Source organism: Alosa sapidissima, chromosome 14, assembly GCF_018492685.1.
Source record: "Alosa sapidissima isolate fAloSap1 chromosome 14, fAloSap1.pri, whole genome shotgun sequence".
Lineage (NCBI taxonomy): Eukaryota > Metazoa > Chordata > Actinopteri > Clupeiformes > Clupeidae > Alosa > Alosa sapidissima.
In genome coordinates, this window is record NC_055970.1 from 16873224 (window position 1) to 16899888 (window position 26665).

A 26665-nucleotide genomic window follows, 5' to 3' on the forward strand; every position below is an offset into this window, starting at 1 on the left:
GGTCTAATCGCTGAATCATTTAGAGATATCTGGTCTGGTGTGATGGGCCCTTTAAAGAGATCTGGTCTGGTCTAATCGCTGAATCATTTAGAGAGATCTGGTCTGATGTGATGGGCCCTTTTAGAGAGATCTGGTCTAGATGCCTTGAACATTTGTCGGGCGTTTTTTCCTTCATATCTCCGATAGTTTTCTTTTAAAAAAACAAACAAACATATGGGACAGGATCATCCAAGTGTATACCCTACTATAGCCTGACTAATAAGCGCAAGTTGTAGCTATTTCCCTTAGTATGATTGACTGCATACTTTGACTTTCCTTGAGTAAGCATTCAAATTATAGAAATCGATCAGTATCGAACTTTTGAAGTGTTTCAAAACACTGCTTTGAAACGTGGTTCAAAGTGTTGTGACCACGGCTAAATGACTCTTCGGTGCATTTTTACCAGCCTGTGGTGACAGCAAGCTGGTTCAAAGATTTAGAGCGGGGCACGTAGCGCTGTAGAATCTTTAGTAGCAACCCAACTCCACTGGTAAGACAAATGTGTGCCGGTCAGGTAGGCCTTTTGTCGGGAGAAAAAAAAACTGATCATAAAATGGAATGGAATGGAATGATGGTGTTGTACAAATGTAGTGGAGTAGAAAGTATACATAATTGCTGCAATATGTAACGAAGTAAAAGTCAAAAGTATGCACTATAGATTCTACTTGAGTAAAGTATGCGTGGAAAAAGTACTTAAGTACAGTAACAAAGTATTGTACTTCGCTACATTCCACCACTGTTCCCCTATTATGGTGTGAAGGATCTCTATAAACCAACAAGTGTCAGGCTATGTTATGTGGGTATGTACCTTCTCATTGCATTTGTTCTTAGCATAGGCCCTATGCTATGCTATGCTCTGTTTTGGGAGAGCATAGATTGTGTTTGTACTTCTGAGACGCTTACACCTAACACTCTAAAACAAAGTGTCTAACGCCCATCACTAGACCTGTGGCTGTTGTGTCTGAGTTGGGGTTAGATAGCCCATCCCCCCCCCCTCAGCACGCATATTAACCTTCTGTCAACCTGATTGGCCCAACCAGACCAGATGGCTTTTACACCCCTGTGTGTGTGTGTGTGTGTGTGTGTGTGTGTGTGTGTGTGTGTGTGTGTGTGCGTGCGCGCGCGCGCGCGTGTGTCCTGTGGACCCCACTTGCCCTTGTTTTCCCTCCTAAGCTGTTTGTTAGGAGTTTGAGGGCTGGTAAATGGGCACCCGAGAGCAATCAGGGAGTAGCCTAGCGGCGGTGCCCGTTTGACCCCAGCATGATCTCACTCCACCCTCAAAATACACCAATCTGCTGGTCCATAATCCTCCTTAGGTCATAGAAGTGGGGGCTGTTTATGTGATGATGGTTGCACAGTTTACTGCGGTTGGGTTAGACGTTAGCATGATTTGTAGTTTGACTAAAGCTCAAGGTTATTTGTAGCCTAAGAAACCTAAAAGATGATTTGTAGCTTGCTTGAACCTTAAGACAATTTGGATTTTAAGGACATTTTAACAGCATGTGAAGTGTGCACCACTTTGTTAAGCTGATTTTTACCATGATCTTTTCTCATCAGATCACATGTGTTCATAGTAGACATTTTGAGTGGACAACTACCCTGACCATAAAAAGCTTTTCTCTGATTAGAACAAAATTAGTTTTTATTTTTGTGCAGTTTCAGATAATTTATTCCAGACATAGTGCAATGCATCAATCCTTTGCCCTTCCCTTTCCAGTGTACTGTGCTGGTAGACAGAGTGCAGAGCGGAGTGCCCTTTTCCTGTGAAACTTTGGTCTGTTGGAGAGAATGAGAGGCACTTTGAGAGTCTCAAAGACTGGACTCTGTTGTCAATTGTCTTGTCCGAAAGCCAGAGGCTGCCATTTAAAATGTTGCAGCCTTGACTGCCCGCCTGGTAGTTGAAACTCCATACTCTCCACTCCTCATCTCTTTCACCTTCACTCTCACTGGCTGTTTCCCTCTGCCATCGACTGATCTGATCCGAGTTCCTGAATAAATGATGACTATTTGATACAGCGTAGCACTCTGGGTTTGGACCCTTAACAAAGTAGAACTCAAGGTCAGCTCTTGTGTGTTGGTTCATTTGTGTGTGCACTGTGCACCTGGACTTTAAAATGACCTCAAAATGGTTTTTGGATGAGTCCATGCACCTTACAAAAATGTTCTCTAACAGTGTATTCAGACAGTGTATTCAGATTCTATGCACTTGTAGCAGATGTGTCAGTGCAGGAGAACAGCTGTTGTTGAAATTAGCATTCTTATTCATTCAAATTATTTAAATGATTGTTGATGGCTTTGACATTTTGTGCTTGTGGTTGTCTTTGGTGTGTGAGGAGGTAATTTGTATGATTTCTGTGCATTGTGTGTTTGTGTGTGTGTCTGCGTGTGAACTATGTAATGCATGCTGCTAGGCCGCTGCAGAAAGGTGCGAAACAGACACATTCCTTTCAGTCTGCAATTTGGCTGAATGTAATGAGGCTTCGCTTGACTTCCTACCTTGTGAGCTTAAGCTAAGGTTCTGCTGCAGTTCAACAGGCACTGCAGCCTTTGATCTACTAATTGAAGTCCAATGCATTTAATATGGGAATGATTGTAGTTACAGTCTTCTATTAGACTTGTATCATTATTTTAGTGCGTCTGTGTGTGTCTGCGTGTCTGTGTGTGGGAAAGAGGGAGTGGGGTATGACGAAGTCAGAGAAACTTGGAGCCTCAATTTTTTTTTTATGGCGCCAGCTCATTCTTGACGTGTGTTGAAAGATCCCATCACTCCTAAATTTCGTGTGTGTGTAGTGCATGGGTGGGTCGACATAAATGAACACATGTGTGCCTTTGAGCGCATTGGTCTTGACTCTTGAGTTAAGTATGGGCAAATAGGAAAGACAAACTGTGTACTTGTGTGTGTGTGTGTGTGTGTGTGTGTGTGTGTGTGTGTGTGTGTGTGTGTGTGTACGTGTGTCCGTGTGTCCGTGTGGAGTCATAGGTAAGGAATGTGGCGTGCAGTGGGTCACCTGACACCTGTGCTGAAGGAGGAGGAGGTAGAGGAGGAGGTGGTCTCAGTCCCCTGAGGTGGGGAGGAAAATAAGTGGCTCTGATTTACAGCTATCCAGCAGGACTCAGACAAGTGAGCCCCACGGATCACTGGCCCTGTCTCCTGGAATAGCCGGGAATAATAGCACATTGCCATGGTGACATTGGCCCAGGCCCAGAATATTCCCGCTCTTCGCAAAGCTGAGCTAAGCTATACCTTGTCCTTGTTGAAAACAAGGGACGGCACCTAGACGGATGAGGTCACACAGAAGAGCCCTTTTGGAAAATCAAGGGATCCTTTAAGTCACAACAAGAGGAAACTTCTTTCATTTGGATGAGACTAGAGTTTGAAGTAATCGCCCATAGCCACTTCAAACTTCCTGTGAAAGACAATTCTGTTGCATTTCGTGTTTCAAACACAGATGTTGTGCTTTAGTACTTGTATAACTAAACTTTCCAGAAAGGCTTCAGTGGACTGTTTCCTTAGTCAGTGACATGTCGAGACCCCCCCTCCCCTGTCTTTCCTGCAGACCGACCTTGGCTGTAGCCATAAAGCCCTCGCTTCCAGGCTGCCTTTGATCCAAGATCTAGAAGCCAAGAAGCCAACTATCTCCTCAGTGTGGGAGCGCAGTTAGGGGTGTGTGTGTGTGTGTCTGTGTGTCTGTGTGTGAGCGTGAGCGCAGCTGAGTGTGTGTGTGTGTGTGTCTGTGTGTTTGTGTGTGTGAGAGCGCAGCTAGGGGTTGTGTATGACTGTTCCAGTGGTCCTCTGCTCCTCTGTTGAAGTTCAGCATCTCCAGAGTTCACAATGGTGGTGACATGCCTGCCAGGGGCGTGGAAGTCAAGACCCCTGCTTCAGAGATTAGGGTTTGATGAATCTCTGCGTGCAAAGTCCTGTTTACAGAGCATCTCCCGGTTTAAAGCCAGTTCTCAGGGTCCTTTTGATGTTTCACAAAAGCTCTGGCTGGCCCTGTTTCAAAGCTGAACGTTAAATTGAATCCATTTCATACAAGACGGAGGAGTCGGAGAGAGGGAGAGAGCAAGATGTGAGAGACTGGAGGGCTGTGTAGTCTGAAATTTTAAATGAGTTGTAGTCTGGTTTGGCTCCATGACCTTAGGCTTCTCCGTTTCTCTCTTTTCCTCTCTCCCACTGCCGCCCAAACTCCATCTTCTCTCTCCCACCCCTGTTCTCCTCTGCTTCCCTTCCTCGCTCCCCCCCATTCCCCACTTTCAAAGAGGGCTACAGCAGGGTTTCCCAAACTGTCACATGGCATGTTTTACGACCGAAAGTTTCTGCACTCTGACTCTCTCCTTCCCAGCATGTTCTCCCCTCCCTCCCTCTCTTTCCCACTCTCTCGCTCTCTCTCGTTCTCTCTATCCCCCCTCTGCACATCTTATGCTGGTTTATAGCCTGGGTCAGCCAGGTGCTCTGGCCCCATTCTCCTCTCATGAAGCAGCTCCTCCTGAAAAGACCCTTGGATGGCCCCAGATGACCAAGCGAGCGGTCACTGCGAGGTTCACGTTCACACCCCTTTCAGCAGCGGTGGGCTGCAGAACAGATAACCCCACTAAGGCCAACCTCTGGCCACTGTCCACCAATGGGGAGGCTTTTTTTTTACAGGGTTTTACAATCCAGCCCTCCCTCCTCCTCTGGAGTATTGTTGGGCTCTCGTTCGCCAAGGTTTTCGCATGCCCTCAGAAACCTCAGCAGAGCACCGGAGGAAATCCTTTTTCCTGCTCAGAGGGAGTGACGCACTGGCCGCCAACCTCCCCTTTAACAAGTCCTCACTCTCTCACAATCGAAAACGTTTTCGAGCTCCTTCTCTAGGTCCAACCACTTCCTCCAGGGATACTAAATGGTCTGTGGCCTTATAAGGTTTGGTAATATTTTTTGTGTGTGTCAGAACTGAACCTTGACATTTTCAAACCTCATGATAAAATGCCCACGTTGGCTGTTGGGGCAAAGGTAACAGTATCCCGATGTTTGTTTGGAAGTAACGTTACATTATATCTGAGCCGTCTCTGTGCCCACCGCCGCCTCTGTGCTCTCGGATCAGGAAAGGACAGCTGAACTAACAGAGGTGGCAGATGGAAACCACTGGGGTTAGAGGAGCTCATCAGAACAGCTGACCTCTAACCAGACACCAGTCTCCGTTTCATCCTCCCTTTAACTGCCACAAACATGCTTTAGTTCATTCAAAACTAGTAACATTGACATTACATTACACTGTCATTATCCTATTTACATTACATTGTCATTATCCAAAACTAGTAACATTGACATTACATTACATTGTCATTATCCTATTTAAAGATGTAGGTTAGACCTTCATTTGTTCAGATAGACTAAAGCTTTCTCATTAGGCTTACTATTTCTGACCATTTTCTAATGACGTGTTTGATATGTTCTGTTCTAAATCAGCTCACACATATTATTAATTGTGCACTTCACCGCCAGTGATAAGCTATCATATCAGTGGTCAGTACACTTCAGATGACCGCTTATCCAAAAGTACCTTTTGTAATCCCCCTTAACTTTTAGCAGCAGCGGAGTTGCAGAAGTGCTGATGGTAGTTTTAGAGGCGTCCCTGGGGTGATGAATGGCTGCATTGATATGGTAAGTATGGTAATGACTAAATAGTTCACCCATGCCTTACAATGCTCACAGCCCCAGGGCACTGCACAGATGCCGGGCCGCCGTTAGACTTTATTACTCACTGGAGTGAAACTGTTTTATTGGCCTACAAATCTGCTGTGGATGTAGGCTAGATGGTGGTGAGTGAGTGAGTCGGGTGGGAGGGTGAGACACCGTTTGAGAGGACACGGAGAAGGAAATGGCCTTTGCAGACGTAGATGTTGGAAGTGGAACATGGTGGTGATGGTGTAGAGCAGATTATCTGGAAGGTGAGTGATTCTCTGGGTAGAAACCTCAAGGATGTCACACTTAGACATAATGTGTGGGAGAGAGTGAGAGATGGACTAAGACCGGACAGCTATTCTGAGCTGAGTTTTGACACTACATGATGTCTACATGATGTTGCACATACCCACACTTACACACACACACACACTGCACACACTTTGCATTCTCCAGTAACCTGTGCTTTGTGTTGGCAGATAGATCCTACTGTATTTCAGATACATTCTTGAGTTGGTGAGTGGTTTTGGGCTGGAGGGTTTAAAGCCATGGCCCTGTTTTAACAAGGACATGCTTTCCAGGGCTTGCATTAGCGTGGGCAAGAGCTCTATTAGTGGTGACACATGTGAAAGACTTCACCCCAGATTCAGAGGCAACCCACCTCGACAAAAATGTTGCTTTTGTCTGTTCTTATTTAGCCCAGAAGAAATGAGGTGTGTGTGTGTGCGCGCGCTGCATACGTGTGTGTGTGTGTGTGTGATAAAGAGAGAGTGTATAGGCCTTTTCACATAGAGATCCCGCTAAATTTGCGGGAAGAGGAGACGTCTTTTTGCCGTCTTTTTGTGTCTGAAAGCGAGATGAAAATTTGCCGGCCTGCTGATCTGTTCACATGATGCGGCATTTTGGGGAGCCAGAAGGCAGGAACAGCTATAGTAAATTAAATTGTGACGTGCAACAGGGGGCGTGTAGAGTGATAGTCGTAGGCCTTATTATGCGTGCGTGGGGCTTCAGATACAGCAGGTGTGTGATTTCAAAAACCATGGTGGGAGAACCGACTGCACTTTGGTTAGCTTGCATTTGCTTTGCTGTTGCAGTTAGAATGTTAGATTCTTGCAATAGATGTCTTCAGACAATAAAAAGTAATTTGGAAGGGAAATTGAAGAGAAGAGTTGCCCTTGTGTTCACCGTGATTTCCCTTTGAAAATCAGAGGTTCACAGGCTACTGTGGCCTTGGTCAGTGGCGCCGCCAGCCGTAATCCTGTACGCACTGTGCGTACAATTTATTCATGAAGTAATTCAATGTTACAACAATAAAAAATTGGTTTTGTATTGTCTTAATTGAAACATGCTTCGCGCACAAATGATAACCTAGGGTAAAGAGAATGGACATCTCAACATAAGAATACATTAGAAGATGATGATGATGAATACGTGATAAGCAGTTCTGGCGCTTAAAGCAGTACATCATGTGAGCCAGAGCCGATATGGCCAGAGCTGCTGCTCTGTATAGGTATTCTGTCCCACCCAAATTTGCTGAACTACTTGCGAAGTAGCCTATTATCACAGACATCACATGTATCACACGAAAGAGCTTTTTCTCAGCCTTTAAACGATGTTAGTGGTTAGTTGTTGTGGTAAACGGTTCGCGAGACTTTAATTGAATCATATTTTTTGCGCCCTCTCCCTACCCATTCATCTTGGTGGAATACTTCGCGAACTTTACCTCAACACATGACAAACCATATATCAAGAATAAACAGCAGACCTTACCGAACACAAAGGTGTAAAGCATGCCCCTGTACAGTTAGCCATTCCAGAGTAATCCGGTTTTAAATTTGCAGCAATGTCTTTATGCATGTCTCCAACTTTGCGGTTCCTAATGTGTTTAAATTGTTCAATAGGTCTACATGATTTTATAACAGGCCAAATACAAAACAAATGTTACAAATATCGCCTAGATATCTGTAAGCATTACAATCAGAGGATATACATATAGGGCAGACAGACGCTCATGAGTTCATGCTTTGTTTTTTCGCTGGATTTTAGGATAGCCTATGGCAACTGATTGCATTCCAAGCTACAGTCAACTCTAGCAGGCATTGAATGACTGGAGACTTTGTGAATTTATAGATTGACATAATGTGCTGTCTCTGCTATTGCTGCTTTTGATCGTTAGATTTTAGAGTTAGATTTTTTTGCAATCTCCTGTGGTGGGCTGGACATAGCATCGAAATGCCCGCCCAGATTCCCCTTTCCGCCTTGACCCATTCAATGAAAAAACTCGGCAAAATGTCTAGGGGGCTTGGTAGTAAATTTGGCGAGACACTTTGTCCCGCCGTTCCGCCTCGGTCTATGTGAAAGGGACAGTCGTTCCACGATTCTGGTACATAAAATCGCGGCGATTTCGCCAGTGTGAAAGGGCCTTATGTGTGTGCTTATGTGTGCATGCATATATAGAGAGAGTGTATGTGTGTGCTTATGTGTGCATGCATATGTGTGTGTGTGTGCATTGGAGAAAGCCATTTCTTCCCTGAGCTCCGAGTTGTGTGGCATGAGAGGTAATGGGCTGTGAAAGAAAGGTTTTAATTACAGACCTTGAAACTCATCGAAAATGAGATTTGTTTTTCACATGGGCTGTATGGATATCATGCTGTCATTTTCCATCTAGATTATCCCAGCATGTGCTCATGTTATTCTCTCTGTGTCTGACAGGGAGAGAGAGAAAGGATCTTTGTTTTGCCTTCTGAGTGGATTGGATGTTTCCTGAAGGAATTCTCCAACTCTGCCCGTCTTTTTGTTTCCACTTATTAAATCTCTTTGCTCCCATTGTGTTTAAAGCCTGGCCCGTTTGCCGGTTCTGATTAACAGGTCACGTAATGGTAGCTGGTCCCTTCATTAGTCTGTTTGTTTGTGTGTCTGTGTGCCCATGTGTGTGTCTTCTAGATGACCTGGCATTTACCCTGTTTGGCTCTTAGAGTAAATGAGGCTTGTTTGGCATCACAATAAACACACCATAAAACTTCCTCTCCCAGCCCACGCTGTGGCTCCTTTGTCTTCTCTGAAGTCTCGCTCAGTTGGTCTTCTCTACACTTTCTCCTAGATGTGCCTCTAGCACATACTCTTTACCCGATCACACACACATAGCCTTATGTGTGTCGCTGGTTGCATGAAGTATCACGGAAGTTACACTGTCTCATAGATACACTTTTAGCACAAACTTTCCCTTTACCAAATCACACTCACATATAGTAGTATTGCTGGTTGCAAGGACTATCACAGTTTTAGATACTTTAGATATTTTATTTTAGATATTTAGATACTTTAGATACTTTATTGATTCCCAAGGGGAAATTCAAGAAAGTTTTTACTTAATCAACTGATCTTCTCACCCTACAAGCGAGCACTTTGTTTTCAGACATTATATTCACACCCCATGTACTTCCCCACATGACCACCCTCTCCTTCCTCTGCTTACTACTCTCTCCTAGTGTTGTATTCACACATCCCACTGTCTATATGTGGCTAGAATGTGTTTCTGTTAGTCAAACCTGGTGTGAGTCAAACCGAGTGGCAGAGAGAGAGAGAAGTCTGTGGAAGGAAAGCAGAGGAAACAGTGGCATGGAGGGAAAGCTGTTGCCCGTCTGACCCTCATGGTCGTAAATTAGGCCCGTGGGGTGAAACCCCTTTCTAAAGAAAATGCCTCTCCTTCCTCCTCCACCAGCTGCTGATCATGCTGGGCTCATGCTAGGACTGTGCAATTAAACAAATGAATCAATCAATGAATTAACAATGAGTTATGACTTCCAGTTATCATGAAAAGAACATAATCGAAATATGGCGATTATTTTGCTGCATTTGCTGTTTTGCAACATTGCTCTCGTTTTTGTCTTGAGTTACACATCCAGGGCACATCATACATCTTCCATTTTCCCCTGATCATTTGACAGCAGTTTTAACTCCCAATTTGCCCCACCCAACAATACAAACATAAACATATCTTTGTTTTTGTATTTATCTATCATAATTGTATTTAGTAATTAGACTCACAGTGATTTATACTTCAGTTGCCTCATACTTGTTCCTACTACAGTGGTTTCTTAGCCTTGCTTTGTAACAGAAATGACAGATATTGTTTGGCAAAGGCGGTTACACAACATGGCTGCAGAATATACGGAGCCACGCAGAAAAGCAGTTGCACTCCAAATTCCTCCCAAACTCCTAAGGAAATCCCCTTAGCTTCCCCTCTGTGCACTATCCGGTAGCATTGATGTGACAGAGAAAATTGAGCACTGTATGCAATGCCTGTGCCCTGGACTATTTCCTGCTGACATTCGGTAGGATCAGCTTGTTACTCAAATAATGACAGCCAGCAAGTCAACTGTTAATGCCCTCTGAGGTGCTGCTATTGGTAATAATTTATACTGATAATCTGTTGCCACTGCCCCCGCCATGTAACCAGTCTGAACTAATCACTTTACAGGCTGAGTCCCCTGTTAAGAATTTGAGGCAACATGTACCGCCTATGCACGCATAGACTTGCAATTCATTTCAGTGAGGCTCTCTTCAATCGTACTCTTGCTCTTAAAGGAAAACTCACATAGATCTCTGTTTCTCGATGTCACCAAGTAGTGTGGTTACGGAAAAAAATCTGACCTGGCTCAAGTTGCTGCAGCCAACATCTAGAGTAGCCAGGCAGCAACAGTGCTACACTCTGGGGGCATGATTTTAATACTTTGTGACTTCAAGAAACAGAGATCTATATGAAAAATTGCCGGAGTTCTCCTTTAAAACTATAACTGTCCTCTTTATCACTCAGAGGAAAGGTATGGATCAGTACCAATGCAAAAGGCTATGACTCTTATTTCAACTCTTCTCGGTTTCTATTCTTAGTTTTCCTGTTGTAGGGGCATGAAGTGGCCCGAGGCAAATGCAGAGAGATTACCTTCATTAGCAGTAGCGCTGGTAATGAGTTGCCAACCAGTTTAAATATTCATGCAATGGCGCCTGAAGGGTTACATTGCACCGCAGGTTCTCCCCTCCCAAATGTCACCACCTGCTGTCAAAGACGGGTTGTGGCCTCGTAGACATTGCAGCATTTCTGCAACTCTCACCTCAGACCCCCAACACAAGGCTTATCAGTATTCTCAGGTTGCACTTTGACAGTTGTGCTTGGTTGCCAGGTTTTGGTAATGAGGTTGACAAGAGTTGCCAGGTGTGCAAATGAGGTTGACGCCACGACTGTCACTCATTCATCACAGGCCACTTGTGCAGAGGACTGAAGGAAGGCTGCAAGTGAAGGAAGGCTGCAAGTGAAGAACTGTTGAGACTGACTGGCTCAGCATGCCCTTAGCTGGCTCATCAAAATGCTAACCGTCTGAGAGACTTACTGGGATTCACTAAGCATGAGATGGAATGGGGAAATATCTGCAGACTTTGTCGGCCACCTCAGGAAACACATCTGTTCTCATTCTTTCTACTATTCCATCTGTCCCATTCGTTCTCCTTTTTCGTCTCCGAACATTAATCTCACGTCACTTTCTGCTATTACATCGCTCTATTGCCTTTCCCCATTCCCACCCCCACCGAACCCAGCCGCTCGCCCCTCATCCAGTTGGACGTCATGCTCTGTTTCCTCTCCTCTCTCCCCTCTGCGTCCCTCCTCAAGGTCCTGTGAGGTTTACCCAGCAGCCCTTGCTGCTCCAGAAAAAGCGGTGGCAGGACAGGGTTCTTATATTCTCTGGCAGACTGCAATAAAGAGAGCGCACAGCAGAGGTATTGTTCAGTGTACCCTCCTCAGTGTTGGAGCTGTAAGCACTGCTGTGCATTTGTAGCCATGGATTGTGAGATCGATCAACATTGATCTCCTGCCCACACCTGTCAAGGGAAGCTGTGCCTACATTGATCGAGTCATCTGTCTGCTGCTAAGGGAAGGGGAAATAGAGGGAAAATAGAAAAGAAATGTGAAAAAAGTGTGTATTTGAAAATGTTGTTTTTAATGTTTCCCTGTAAGACTTGATGTATTCAAGCGATATTCACTGATATTCTGTATTCATAAGACAGTTTGGATTCTTAAGGTAGACTTCTTAAGAAGTTTTAAGGCAGACTTGAATGAAAGCAGCTGTCCTTTTGAGACCGGGCCCCAAGCAGTGGTCAGTCCCTAGTCCCTCTTCCCATCTCCAGCATGCCATATCCCTAACAACCTCCATCCGTAAGGCTTCGCCAGTGTTTACCTTTCCCTCACAATTTATTCCTCCGAAGAGAAGGAAGGGAAACTGAATCCCTTATGTCCCATTCAACTGGTGGAAAATGCCACAATAAACAGGGACACCTAGGGCCTTTTTTTCTTCAGGTTCTTCTGTTGGAATACTCATTAGTGAAACTGGTGGGGCACTACATGCTGAAAAGTAGGTTGACCATCCTTCTTTCCTTTAAGGCAGCGGTCCCCAACCACCGGGCCGCGGCCCGGTACCGTGCCGTGGGACATTCCTAACCGGGCCGTAGCCTACGACATGAGTTTAAAAAAATGCATGCAAACTAAACTCTATTTAATTCACAATAATGTCACGTTTTTACATGGCATAGGCCTATATGCAGTTGTTTGATTGCACGCATGTTTGCATTTTGCAAGGTCTTATTTCTTACGTCTGTCCCGCCTTCAACACTTTACATATTGCCTTCAGCGCTGCGCAGCCTCAGGTCAGCTCACTTCACTTGATCAGTTCTTGGCGAATGGTAGTGTCACAAAGTTAGCTAAACTGCTAGAATGAGCAACAAAAAACAAGCATCTTTAGCAGGTCACTGGTCAGAGTGTTCGAGAGCCGCTGCAGAGATTTCTTACAGAAAAAAGTCACCGCTGCACATTTTAGTGATGAGGACTGGGTGCCAAAACTCGCTTACCTGTGTGGCATATTCGGGTTGCTTAATTACCTCAACCTGTCACTCCAGGGGAGAATGACAACTGTCTTTAAACTGGCAGATAAAGTCGCTGCATTTAAAGCCAAGCTTGATTTGTGGGGACGAATGGGGACGGGGTGTATTTGATATGTTCCAAACAGTAGTGGGGGTTTTGGGAGAGACTGAGGCAGGGCCCTTTCTCTCGCAGCTGGTGCGCGATCACCTTGTTGCGCTTTCAAATGAGTTTGAGCGTTAGGCTACTTCCCATCCTCCAAAGATCCACGGCAAACCAATGAGTGGGTCCGCAACCCATTTGTCAATATCCCGAATAGTCATAACTTGTCAGCGCAGGAGGAAGAGCAGTTGATCGAAATTGCAAATGACTGTGGTCTTAAGAGTGTGTATGAGGAAACCTCTCTGGTGGGTTTTTGGATCAAAACCAAAGCAGAATATTCCGAGATAGCCGTAAAAGCGCTGAAAACGTTGCTACCATTTCCCACCACGTATCTATGCGAGGCCGGGTTTTCTGCAATGACTGCAACTAAGACCAAATTGCGCAATCGACTGGACATTTCAAACACACTGAGGGTGTCACTGTCTTCCATAACCCCTGATGGAACCTTCTTGTTGCAGGGAAACAAGCACAGGGCTCCCACAGATTATATTCATAATGCACGTTTAGTTCCATTTGTTCCCATATTTTGTTAAGCATGTTCACACTTGATAGATGTAGCTTCAAGTTGTTCAATTTTCATAGTTCATATTGTTCAATTTTCACTTCTTCAAGTTCACGTTTTTCACATTTTTAAGAGTTCGTTACCTTCACTGTTAACTGGAGCTAGTTCTTTTCAAGTAATGCATGCACAACACATTTGGAACATGGAACCCCCGACCCCCCCCCCCCCCCCCCCCCCCGGTCCGTGAAAAAAAAATGGGAATCAAACCGGTCCATGGTAAATAAAAGGTTGGGGACCCCTGCTTTAAGGTGTTAAACTGGTGCCCTTGCAGTATGGTGGATTAGTCAATGTGGTCACTGCAGGCATTGTGGAGCAGTGGTAACATCACCGACTGACAATCAGTCCACCCAGGATCGAATCCTGAACCCGCCGTTGCGGGTTTGTGTCACTTTGGAGGAAAGCGTTGTCTAAATGTCAGTGAATTTTAAACCCTCTGATGATTAGATGTACTCAGACCCTAGCAGACCCTCACACGCTCACGGATGTGCGAAAGTATAACACTGGCTAAAAGTCAGCTCTTCTGGGGCAGCTCCCATTGGCTGTTAGGTATGGGTGGAGTGAAGTTCAGTGAACCAGCTGGTCTATGTTTAAATCTTTTCTGCTCCACTGTCTTCCACACCACCCCTGTCTTCAAGGAAACTTTTGCAAACAAATGGAATACCCAAAAGGATGATCCTTGTGTTATCCTGGTCGTCTGAAACATTGGAACTTGCCGGCCAGACTAAACATGTTCAGCATCGTAAATTGGTCTCTTGTCAATGAGGTTTTCTATGGCTTCTATTTTTCTTTTCTGCAGATTCCTAAAGTATACTGTGAGTAAAGCTATTGTAATTGAGGGCTTGTGAAATATTTTCTCTGTTGAGCAGGTGAAATAACATGGAGAGAAGCACAACAACAAACTTTCTCAATGTACAAACATTCATGAGTGGTGAGGTGCTGACAGCTTGGCTGTGTTGATAGCAGTCTCTCGCTTTGGTCTGTTCGGGTTTCCTTTCCTTTTTCACTTGTTTTTGTCCCCATCTGGCAGACATGTTATTTTTTTTTCTCTCCAGTTGTACTGCACTAGGTCACCAACAAATATGGTTTCAGAGAAAATGAATTTACTCATAATGCTCATGGAAAACATAGCCTGAAGGCTTTCTGGTGCCTTTTGATTTTTATGAGGTTGTTAGTAAGACTATAAGTAGGCTTGGGTATCGAATATCGAGTATTGGTTGGAACCGGGACTATCTTTGCGATTTTCCCGGAATTGTTCAAAAGTTTAAATTTCGATTCCTAGTTTCGATTCCCAGTCCGCCGACCGGAAGAACAATCGGCTGAACACCAACGAAGAAGCGCATAGTTCATAGAATTAAAATTCATGGAGAATGTCAGACTATTTCATTCAGAAAGCAGGGGTCCCGCGGATCCTTAAAAAGTCTTAAATACAACTGAATTTTCGAAAGAGAGGTATTAAATGTGCGTATGGGACCGCCAGCGAGTGCAAGAGAGCGAGTGATGTCTCCATCCAGTTTCGTGTATTTAAAACGCAATTGTATAAGTGACTAGGCTATTAGGCTACGGGAGGAAGTGTAGTGGTTGCAGAGTGAAGATGTTTTTCATGGGTTTGGTTAAAGGTGTGAAAACAGTAATAATACAGTAGGCCTATGTACAAAATAATATGCCTGACGTTTTCGTGGTGTAGCTGAGGCCTGAGAGATAGACAGGTAGCCTACGTGGAATGAGGGAGCCTATGGTAGAATGAGCGGGAGAAAGAGTTGGTACACCAGTTAGCGATAGGTTGGCCATATGTTCGAATTTAGGCCGGACATATGGATTTTAAAAGCCCTGTCCGGCGCAGCCTGAAGCTCATTTGTTCTCCTTTTTGGAGTTGCGCTTGGCATCTAAAGTCTTTGCTCGGACGCAGCATCGTTTCACAAACTATGGACGCGAAGACTGCTGGTCAAATTATGTGCAGTGCTTCGCAATCAGGAGGAAATACTGTATATGTTAAGTTGATCTGTTTGGAGCTTTCCAGCGTGTGTTGCTGGCCTAGCCTAGGGAAGAAAATATCTGTCTAAGTTATAATAGCCTACCTGTAATATCTGCCAGCAGCTTGCTTGCCAGCGTTTCCCAGTAGGCTAGGCCTACTTCGCAAAAGTTGTGAAATATAACCGCATATTTTTTTAATGTCGGCGACTGCTACATAAAAAAAAATATGTGCGTTCATAATACGTGCGTTCTTGAGATGAAACCAACAGTTTTCAGCAGGATCATGCGAGGAGGACCTGTCTCTTAATTCATTTAAAACAAGTCAATGGTTTTACAATGTTTCAGTCAAGCTTTGGTTGGTTTAGATACAACTGGTATGCAAAATGTAAAGTAGTGGATTAACTTTAATTTGCTGTGCTGCATATTGGACAATAGATGCACATAGTAAATTATATAAAGTAGGCTTATTAAAATATGTAAATAGCTTAGTCTAACTTTGAAACAAATATTGAAGGGAATCCAGTCCAGTGCACATGTCAGGCTACTACAGACACAGGTGAAGAACAGTCAGCCTCAGCAGTAAGCAAAACCAAATATGTACAGCCAGCTTCAAAAGCAAGCAGCCCAGACCCTAAAATTGGGCATTTATAGCTGTGAAGGTAATTCACACACAATTATTTTTCTTTCGCCAAAATATATTTGGTAACTTCTGTAGACATCCAAAATGGGGTGGGGGTTAAAATTAGTAGGGGAAAAAAACTGTTTCATAAACAGTCATATATATCTTTTTGTTGTGGTATAGTCTTAATTTTCATTTAGATGTCTTGAAAAGGTCTTAAAAAGTCTTTAAATTTGCACTTGGAAAATGTGCAGATACCCTGAGAAAGACCGTTGGTTAGCTAGCTCATTTAAAATATCCTAAACTTTTTTTGACCCTGCCTTTAAAAAGAATCAGAATCGAGAATCGTTAGGAATCGAAATAAGAAATCGGAATTGGAATCGGAATCGTTCAAATTGAAACGATACCCAACCCTAACTATAAGAAGTCACTGGAGTCTTTTTCACACATAGAAAAGAGGGTTATTGCAACATGACCTTCAATGATAAAAGTGTGGTTTGTTGCCTGGAATATAATCTTGCAGCACTAGCAACGCTCATTCTGGTGCAGATAAAGGTGGTAAACCACTAACACTATAGCAGGGTCATTCCATGTCACTGAAGGTACTGTCTGTATAAATCGTCTTGTAAATAAACTACCAGTGCTTTTTCAAAGTTCTCAATGTTTTGTTTTAAATGTCAGGGCCCTCGGAAGTCTACCAATGAAGTGTGGAGCTACTTTAAGCTTCGTAAATGGTGTAAAACAGTGATTTATTTGCATGGCTAGGCCGATGCCCGAGGGCACCCCTCATCGAAAACCTGTTGGTAGCATCGGCTAACTACCGCCAGATTTCGGAGTGCAGGGGACAAGCCGAGATGAGCTATGAGACAAAAGTTCACACTCGGTATCATGTTTCAACACACTTTAGGTCAATATCACACCGAACTTCTCCTTTAAGTAAACTGTTCAAAAACATTATGTATTAAAAAAACAAAACAAAATCACCTATTTAAAATAAAAAAAAAAAAAAATTTTTTTCATGTTCAGTGTTTGTAACTGGTCATGTTAGACATAATTTTAGCATGGCAGAATATGGCAAAATGACAATGAATACTTCACTTTGGTTGAGGACAAGGAAAAGGCATGCATTATAAAACCCATTACTTTCAATGGTGAGCCGTTTGACGGGAGATAACAAAAATAAATAGGTGGTCAATAGTAAAACGACACGTCACAAGGTTGGTGTGTCATGATTCGTGAAGCATTGCACACGCACAGTTCTACCCTAAATAGATGCCAGATAACGTTGCAATATGGCCACCGAGTGGAGGGACTTGCCTAAAAGGACTTTGACTATAGTCAGTCAGTGTTGTTGTAGTTGTTGTTGTTGATGATGTTGATGTTGATATTGATCTTGTTGTTGTTGTCTTGTCTTGTTCTGCCCTTACTGCAGCAAACTGGCCGGTGTGCTTTCAGAAATGACACAGTTTCTATCGCCCCCACATCTCTGACTATAGGGCTGTTTGTCTCTTCTGAGCAAGTCCTTTTTTTCGCAGAGTAAGTGCAGTGTAAGCTGACGCTGCTGTGTGTGGTATAGATGGTTGGTCGAAAATAACTACTGTCTTTTTGCATTGCTTTATTCATTTTATAATGAAGGGTTTCAGCTTGTGCTGTTTCCTGACCAAAGAGGAGATGAAAAGACTGACAACTCAAGAGTTTGTAATGGGGTGCTCAGTGCCCTTTGAAGTATGTGTGTGGACTAGCTATCTCAGCTATTTTAACAATTGATGTCACCGGCCAAATATGTCTGATTCTTTCCGAGAGAAGTTAATAATCTAAAAGTATCCACGTGTACAGACAAACGCACACCACACCATACGCTGCTGCCTCGGCCTGGGAATGACATCACAGTGACCCAGGATTCCTTCACATCTTTCAGTGTTCCAGGCACCCGCATTCTACATGCTGCTCATCCTGCGCCGGGCGTTTGCATGTGTAATGGAATTTCTTTATCAGTCATTTTTTTTAATCCATCATCTACTGTACCTTACAACTAGTTCTACTTATCCCTTATACTGGCTTTCTTTCATCAGCCACTTCACTTAACCATCTGGCAAGTGTCTGTTGCTTATTCCCAGAGTAAGGGTGTGCAGTATTTAACAGGCTCTGATAAGCTCAGTGGATTTATAACCCTGAGAAACCTAGAGAGTGTGTGTGAGTGAGTGAATGTAGGCTATGCGTCTTGTGCATGACCCACTGTTCTACTTGTGGTGGGAGCACACTTCCTTATAAAGTAAGTAAAGTAAGTTTTTTATTCATCCAGTGGATTTTTTTTATGCACAGAGTGCAACCCAACCTTTTGTCTGCTCACAGACAGGCTTAGGCCTATATCATGCTACTTCTACTTTTTCATTTAGCTGACACTTTTACCCAAACCATGTGTAAATTATTACAAGGGCACGCCTCTCTGGAGCAGCTCAGGGTTAAGGCTCAAGGACACAGTGGACGCTGGGAATTGAACCCACAACTTTTCTGGCTACTTCATGCTTGTCCAGTTCCTTAGCCACTACAATACACTGCACTACCATCATGCAATGTCCCTGTGTTGCAGTGTAGCTGTCAGGGCTCAATGTAAACTCTTAAAAGTGGTTGCCAGCTTTGCCAGCTTGGCATCCAGGCATGAGGTTTGGGTTGCCAAAGCCAACTAAATCTGCTTGCCACTTGTAACAATTTGGTAGCCAAGGGAAACCTGGTAACCATTAATGTCGAGCCCTGGTAGCTGTGTAATTTCTCTGGTTGATCATGTTGCCGTCACAGAGATGATGACTAATCAGGCTGTTGAAAAAGAGATTAACAGGAGGAGAGCTGGTGCCAGCTCTATTCCGCTGGAATGTTGTCCGGGATCGTCCAGCCATAGCCGGTTGAATCCCGGGATCTCTGGGGAGAGTTCCTTTATTTATAGCAGCTTTTAATTCTTGGGTCGGAGACCCGCGATACCACAGTCTCAAGAACCCTGAGAGAGTGCAGGAGCCAAGCACAATACAGTTTCCTTGTTTCTGTGCCGCTGGCTCACTGCAGCTCTGCGGTTTTGTGCGTAGCTTCCTGTGACGATTTATTTCTGTCACTTTTGTCCTTATTGTTTCATTTTTTATGAGTGTCCTTACATAGCTGTAGCGCTCCTCGCTCACACACTCTTCCTCCTCCTCCTCCTCCTCCTCCTCCTCTCTTTCTCCTCAACCTCTGTGCCCCAGATTCTGTAAGGCCGACAGGAAACGGGCTGTTTTTGTCCGTTGCCAGGTGTACAGTAGCCTATCTGCTGCACTCTATCTGCTGCACTCTATCTGCTGCACTCTATCTGTGTAAATGCTGTCTTTCCATGTGTTTCACCATCAAAGGATAATGAGCTGCCACACTCTTACTTGTTGATAGCGGAAAGTGTGTTGTGTGTGTCACCATGTTTTTGTGTCACCATGTTTGTGTGTCACCATAGCTGCGTGTGTGTGTGTGTGTGTGTGTGTGTGTGTGTGTGTGCGCGTGTGTGTGTGTGTTTAAAGCCAAACAAAGCTATTGAGGCATCAGTGGAAACTCACTGAAGTGAGCGGAGTTAATGATCAGTGTGTGTGTGGGATAATGAGGATGAGAAAATTCAGCACGGAGGGAATTTAGGACCAACACAGACCAGCATGCTGCACCTGCTTCCTCAATGCTGTGCACAGAACACTGCACCAGTTTCCTCCTTTTACATGCTTTCCACTGTCTTGTCTCTTCACCTTGCACCCGTCTGTGTCTTTGTCTTTGGGGTTTTTGTCCCCCACGTAAACTCGGCAGAGACGTGCGCGAGTGTGTGTAAAGGTGACGCTGTTGCGCTTGGGAAGGAGCTGCGGTCATGTCAACAGTACCTGCATCTACCCCAGACATCCTCCTCGCCGTTTCCAGCGCTAACCTCAAATTCCGTCACCTCGGCGCGTCTCTGAGAGGAGATGAGATCAGTCGCTGCGTTGATTTGAGCCTAACGGTCTTGTTTTGTTTTTAATGTTCCGCTGAATTGCAGACAAAGAGTTGTTGTTCTGTGGCCTTTGAGAAATCTGTCCTTCAGAGGAAGCATGATTCTGTATGTCTGACTATTTTTAGTCAGGGGTAGTAGAGGAGGCGAAACCCTAAGGTCACAAGGAGAAAGGTTTAGTCTGCCTCAGTGGGGGCATCGTCAGGTGACTGTCTGGTCTTCTGTTTGTCTCATGATGCTTGTGTGGGTAAGAAGGTGTCACTCTAGATGCTGTACAGTAGGTGTCAATATATTGATGTGGTTTCATGATGTGCTCTAATTAAAAGGTGGTTCCAAAAGCACTCCTGTACAGTGTTATTTTTATTTATCACCCGGAGAGAAGAAATACTCTTTTCTGATTGGCTGGTGGGGAGGCTATTAATTCTGAATAACAGGACACTGTTCCATATCAATGCTTATGAATGGTAACTGTAACAACCATAGTAGGACGACGGTTGCAGCGCTCTAGAATCTTTGGTTGCAGGCTTCGCAACAATGGAATCAACTGTAAACAAGCTGTCCATGCTATTGCTGTTATAGGGCCAACGAAAGTTGTACAACAAGCTGAACTAGTGAGCTTCTTTTTAAACGGAACCGCGTGTTTCCTTTGCTTTACAGTGGCAACCGGGTGATAAGTGGGATAACGGCCTTCGAGGTGTGTCCAGTTATACGGAATTAATGGACTCGGCTGCTGCACATTGGGGAGTTTTTTGCCCCTCGCCCTCGTCCATTAATTCCGCATAACAGGATACCTGGGCGGCCGTTATCCCTTACATGTAGCCTACATTTCTGTTGAATGAAGCCTGATACAACCTTGAGGTGATTTTATTTTTTTACTGTTGAAATTGCCTGTTAATGTCTGTCAAATAGCAATAAGGTTTGTCAATTGCAATAAACACACACACACACACACAGACTCAAAAATGAGCTTTTGCCCTTTTGCATTGCAAACATGATGAGCGTTTTCTTTGGGACGTTGCATACAGAATAGATTTCTCCCCCGTGTGGTGTCCCATCTCCCTCCCTCTGTCCAAGTAGGTGCTCTCGGTTCCATGCGGACACTCCCTCCTCCTCTCCAGGTTATCCTGGTCCGGATGCCTGCCTATCACAGAGAATCTGGCCTCTCTTTCCCGCAGCCCTCCCAACCCTCTCCTCCCGCTGATGGAGCTCAGATTACACACCGCTAATAGGAACCACAAGTGTCTTTCTCTCTCATTCTCTCCCTTTCTCTCATCTCTCTCTCTCTCTCTCCCCCCTCTCTCTCTCTCTCCTCTCCATCCCACTGGCCCTCTCCTTCTGTTTCTCTTCTCTCTCCAGCTGCTCTTGTCCTGTGCTTTAAATGGTTATTTTCTCTCTTAAGTTAGTCTGGCTGCAGTCTGCTAAACATGCTGTTTTAGTTTTTTCCCCTTGTCTCATTTATGTAGGGGAAGTTGAGGATTTTGCAATTGGTTTTGCAGCGTGGAAGGTTTTTTATTTTATGTCAGTGTTAGATGGCATCATACACACGTGTCTGTGTTTTTATCTTTGTGTGACATCCTGTCTGCAATGTTCACAGCTACTCTCTGGGCTGACAGCCGGCTGTCATCACTTAGATGCCCTGTCTCCTGGTCCAGATGTGTCTTAGACATAAGAAGGGGCCTTCGCTCCTCTCCTCTCCTCCCCCCCTCTCAGTACGGTAATCAGGGGGCCTAAGCCGTCTGAGAGTTGGCCCGGCCCCTTTCTCCAGAGCCCCTGAGATCTGCAGAGCTGCTTCAGACACAGTACAGGCTTCCCCTCTCAGTGGAGCTTCAGGAAGGAGCAGTGCTAACTGAAGAGGTCACTGGGGCACCTGAACTGTGAGGTCATCTCCCAGTGCTGATCAGAAACTCCAGATGTAGGTCACCACCCCACCACCTTCAATGGGAGGGTGCTGTCTGTGCATATGCTCTGGGTTTGGCATTTGGCATCATGCTGTATATTTAATGCTAAACATCTGCGATATCCAGAGATTGGGTGTCACTTTTTGAAGGTCATCATTTTTTTCTGTCATCACCATTCCCCAGTGATTCCAGAGAGTTCCTTTCCATCTAGTAAATGGAAGGCTTCCATATGAGTAGAGGGGGTTTTTTGTATCTTGTCTCATCATGTGTCTCTCTTTCCTTCCATCCTCTTGGGTTCCAGTGAGAGACCTGCTGGCTTTTGCTCCTTAAAGCCAAAGGCTGCTCCCTAGCCCAGTGCTGTCGTTCAGGCCTCAGAACTCTCTCTCAGGCAGTTCTTTAGCCCAGCACTCAGGCCTTAGAACTCTCTCTCAGGTGGTTCCTTAGACCAACACTGTCATTCAGGCCTCAAAACTCTTTCTCAGGCGGTTCCTTAGCACAGCACTCAGGCCTCAGAACTCTCTCTCAGGCGGTTCCTTAGCCCAACACTGTCATTCAGTATAGTATAAGTATAGTATATATACTTTTTTGATCCCGTGAGGGAAATTTGGTCTCTGCATTTAACCCAATCGGTGAATTAGTGAAACACACACAGCACACAGTGAACACACAGTGAGGTGAAGCACACACTAATCCCGGCGCAGTGAGCTGCCTGCTACAACGGCAGCGCTCGGGGAGCAGTGAGGGGTTAGGTGCCTTGCTCAAGGGCACTTCAGCCGCGGCCCACTGGTCAGGGCTCGAACCGGCAACCCTCCGGTTACAAGTCCAGAGTGCTAACCAGTGGGCCACGGCTGCCCCATTCAGGCCTCAGAACTCTCTCTCAGGCGGTTCCTTAGCCCAGCACTCAGGCCTTAGAACTCTCTCTCTCAGGCGGTTCCTTAGCCCAGCACTCAGGCCTTAGAACTCTCTCTCTCAGGCGGTTCCTTAGCCCAGCACTCAGGCCTTAGAACTCTCTCTCAGGCAGTTCATTAGCCCAGCACTCAGGCCTCAGAACTCTCTCTCAGGCTGCACAGTCTCTTTCCAACACTGTCATTCAGACCTCGGAACTCTCTCTCAGACGGCACAGTCCAGACATTGGTTTTTGGCCTGGGTGCCTAATTCAGTCGTTCCAGTCTCTCTGAGCTCCTGACACCAAATTATGTCAGCAGGCAAGGCTGAACTGCGGTGATCCCTTTTGTTTTTCTTTTGGCGAGCGCTGTCCGTTGTAAATATAAGGAGATTATGAGGACATATGTTTTCCAAGCCAGTGTTGTCACCCTTTTGCCATTTTCCCTTCCATCTGTCTGGATGCTGCTCCGTTCTGCTCCGTCTCTTCCCTCTGTTCTCTGCATTTGTGTGTGTGTGTGTGTGTGTGTGTGTGTGTGTGTGTGTGTGTGTGTGTGTGTGTGTGTGTGTGTGTGTGTGTGTGTGTGTGTGTGTGTGTGTGTGTGTGTGTGAGAGAGAGAGAGAGAGAGAGAGAGAACTGAGAGGAAGGCGACCATGAAAGAGAAATCAGAATGGTTTATGGAGGGGAGTGTGTTTTGTTTGTTTGCCTTTAGCCTCGTTGCTGTTTGCATGAAGCTAGCCACAGGTTTCCTGTTTTCAGAGCCACCATTTACCTCCCCACACAACAGAGACAGTGTAGGGGGGGTGGGGGGCTTTGGCTAACGTAAAAAACAAGTGTGCGGTTCACACACACAACACAACACTTACCATGTCTGCAATCAGAGCTGTCAAACAGCACAAGGAACTCATCTGTTTTTATTTATTTATTTATTTATTTATTTTCCATTGTCCCCCCCAGTGAGCTCAAACCTTTCACATGCGGTCTCCCTTTGAAATTTCAAGAGAACTCACAGTGCTCGCCCCCAGAGCGCGAGAGGGACCGAGAGAATGGCACTTTGTTTGTGTTGTATTTCTGAGTCTATGTCTCACTTGATTAGAGTATTTTTCCTGAGTGCTGCTATACATTAAACACCATATTTTACACCCAAGCACTTGCAGATGAACTTAATGCTCGTGGGAGTTCGCTGATTGGAGAAGGATTTCCCACCCGAGATGAACTGTCCACTTCCACACTCTCTTTCTCTCTCTCTCTCTCTCTCTTTCTGTCTGTGCTTCTCCGATTCTCATTTAAACTGTTGCCAGGGTGATGCCTTACTAACGGGACTTACTATCTCAGGCGTTGCCATGGTGCCGGTGCCATTCTGAAGGCCTTGTGTGCGTTGTGCTTTGCCTTGCCTCTCCTATGGCTGTCTGACAGGAGTGGTCCTCTCATCCGTGGCCAGGCCCTGGAAAGAAAGCCTTTCTCTCTTTTTCTTTCTATCTCTTTTTCTCTCTTTCTCTTTCCCTCTCATTCTCGTTCACTCTCTCACCTGTTATATGCAGGTCCAACTAGGCCTTGGAGAGTGAGTCTCTCTCTCTCTCTCTCTCTCTCTCTCTCTCTCTCTCTCTCTCTTTCTCTTTCGCTCTTTTTCTCTCTCTCTCTCTCTGGCCCTGTCTGTATGTCTGGCTGACTGACTAATGGTTCCTCTGTGGAACACAGAGGTCTGCTGTGGGCTGTTTGGATCTGGTCGCTTCTGCTGCCTCACCGACCTCGCTGCTTCTCCTTTTTTACGGCCCTCCGAGCGAGCGAGCACGTACAATCGGCTGCATCTTTTTTAGATTTAGCCGGCGATATTTTTGGTGCGCACACTGCGCAGCAGCTCGCGTTCTTTTTCAAAGCGTTCCCATTTCCCACATTCCACATGTGGTCGGACTATGCCAAACTGCTTATTTGAATAATGTCTGTCTGTGCCTCCTCTTGTCCATGTTCGGGCCATGTGTGGTCAGTCCGGAGAGCCCTGGTGTCTGTCACTCGAGGGCCTGCTGAACATGCCTGAACATGTCTCCCAGAGTCCACTTAGCGACAGGTCAAGCAGAAAGGCCCGCTCCTGTGCTCCAGCTTAGCGTGCCGTGAGCATGTCCCGGGAACGTTGAATGGCCACGACTGCCGCATGGTGACAGACATTGCTAGAAAGCTCAGTGTATGGGGCCCTACGCTAAACGATTACAGCAGAGATTGGACAAGGCAGGCGTATGGGATTTCAGACTCTGAGGGAGAGAGTGGGAGAGAGGGCTGTTGCATGTTGCGTGTTGTTTGTTGGTGGTGGTGAGGCTGTGGGCTGCGTGACGTTGAGGGGCTCAGGCAGCCTGATTACAGCTATTCAGCGATGCGAGCGCTGCTTGGGAAATGGGAAGCAGGCCTTCTGGTCAGGACGGAGGCCAACGCTCATGTGTCCGCAATGAAGCTTCATTTGTAGGGTCGTTTTATGTGTGCGCCTCAGGGAATACAAATAAACAAACACTGTGTGTGTGTGTGTGTGTGTGTGTTAGTCTGTGCATGGATCTTATCGTAACAGTGTCTTTGGTTTTCTCCTCTGCAGGACCCTGATTGGAGTGTGCAGCCGATGGCTTCCTGAACCCCAGCCTACCCCCCTCTCCCCCCTCCCCTAGACTGTAGTCGTCCCCACCGGGCAGAACCATCGGCTCGGTGATGAATCACACGCCCAGCCCCCACATGACCGAGGCCAGCGGCAAGTCCGGGTCGGGCCTCCTGTGCGGCCTGGGTCTGGGCCCGGACCGGGTGCGTTCTCCGGACAGCCTTACCCACACGCCCAGCCCCACAGGGGGCACCCCCAGCTCTAGCCCTCCCCTGCTGCTGTCGCCCGGCCTGGGCTGCGAGGGCCTGAGCCTGGGCAGCCTGGGGGGTGGCGGCGGCGGCGGGGACTGGGAGAGCCGCGAGGAGCTGCGCCTGCGGGAGCTGGAGGAGGCGCGTGCGCGGGCCGCCCAGATGGAGAAGACCATGCGCTGGTGGTCGGACTGCACGGCCAACTGGCGCGAGAAGTGGAGCAAGGTGCGGGCCGAGCGGAACCGGGCACGCGACGAGGTGCGGCAGCTGCGCCAGCGGCTGGACGCGCTGACCAAGGAGCTGACGGGCGCGCGGCGCGAACGCCAGGAGCTGGCCGCCGAGAACGAGCAGCTGCGGCAGGAGGCCCAGCGGCTCCGCGCCGAGCACGGCTGCACCGCCTCCTCCCCCTCCTCTTCCTCCGCGTCCTCCTCCCCACCCGTCGCCCCCGACAACAAGAGCCCCGCAGCGGGCGAAGGACTGGGCTCTCCGGAGCAGGAGCCGGTCAGAGACGTCAGCAACGACAAGCCGGAGCACAAGAAGGTGGGCAACCACTCCACACATCACACACACTGTGCATATCACACACACATGCTCCGTGCATCACACACACACACTGTGCATATCAAAAACACATACTCTATGCATCACACACACACTGTGCATATCACACACACATACTCTGTGCATCACACACACACTGTGCATATCACACACACATACTCCGTGCATCACACACACACACTGTGCATATCACACACACATACTCCGTGCATCACACAAATACTGCATATCCCACACACATGCTCCGTGCATCACACACACTGCATATCACACACACATGCTCCGTGCATCACACACACACACTGCATATCACACACCACTGTTGTGTTGAAAGTCCCTCCAGTGTTGCAATACTGTTATCGCAAAATCAGCAATTTACCACATAGTTTTGTGACGCTGCATAGTTTATTCTATGCAGGAAACTGCAGAAGATTAGCTTTTGGATAGCAACAGCCATGTACACAGTATACAGAAATTGTAAATAAGGTTTGAAATATTTTGTTTTACAAATCACCTCATTTTGGTTGGAAAAAAAGACACTAAACAGTGAAATTGGAGGATCTGCGAAAGGACTAATTAAAGGATCAGTCAGCCTA

At 46.0% G+C, this 26665-nt stretch overlaps 1 protein-coding gene across 1 annotated transcript in view; it reads left to right on the forward strand.

Annotated features, from left to right (window-relative positions):
- Positions 1-26665, forward strand: part of ccdc102a (coiled-coil domain containing 102A) — an 83790-nt gene that overhangs the window by 10028 nt on the left and 47097 nt on the right. The window contains exon 2 of the mRNA XM_042060771.1: positions 25264-26048. Within this exon, the coding sequence (XP_041916705.1) occupies positions 25374-26048 (675 nt within the window). The 5' untranslated portion in view covers positions 25264-25373. The remainder of the gene's footprint in view (positions 1-25263; positions 26049-26665) is intronic.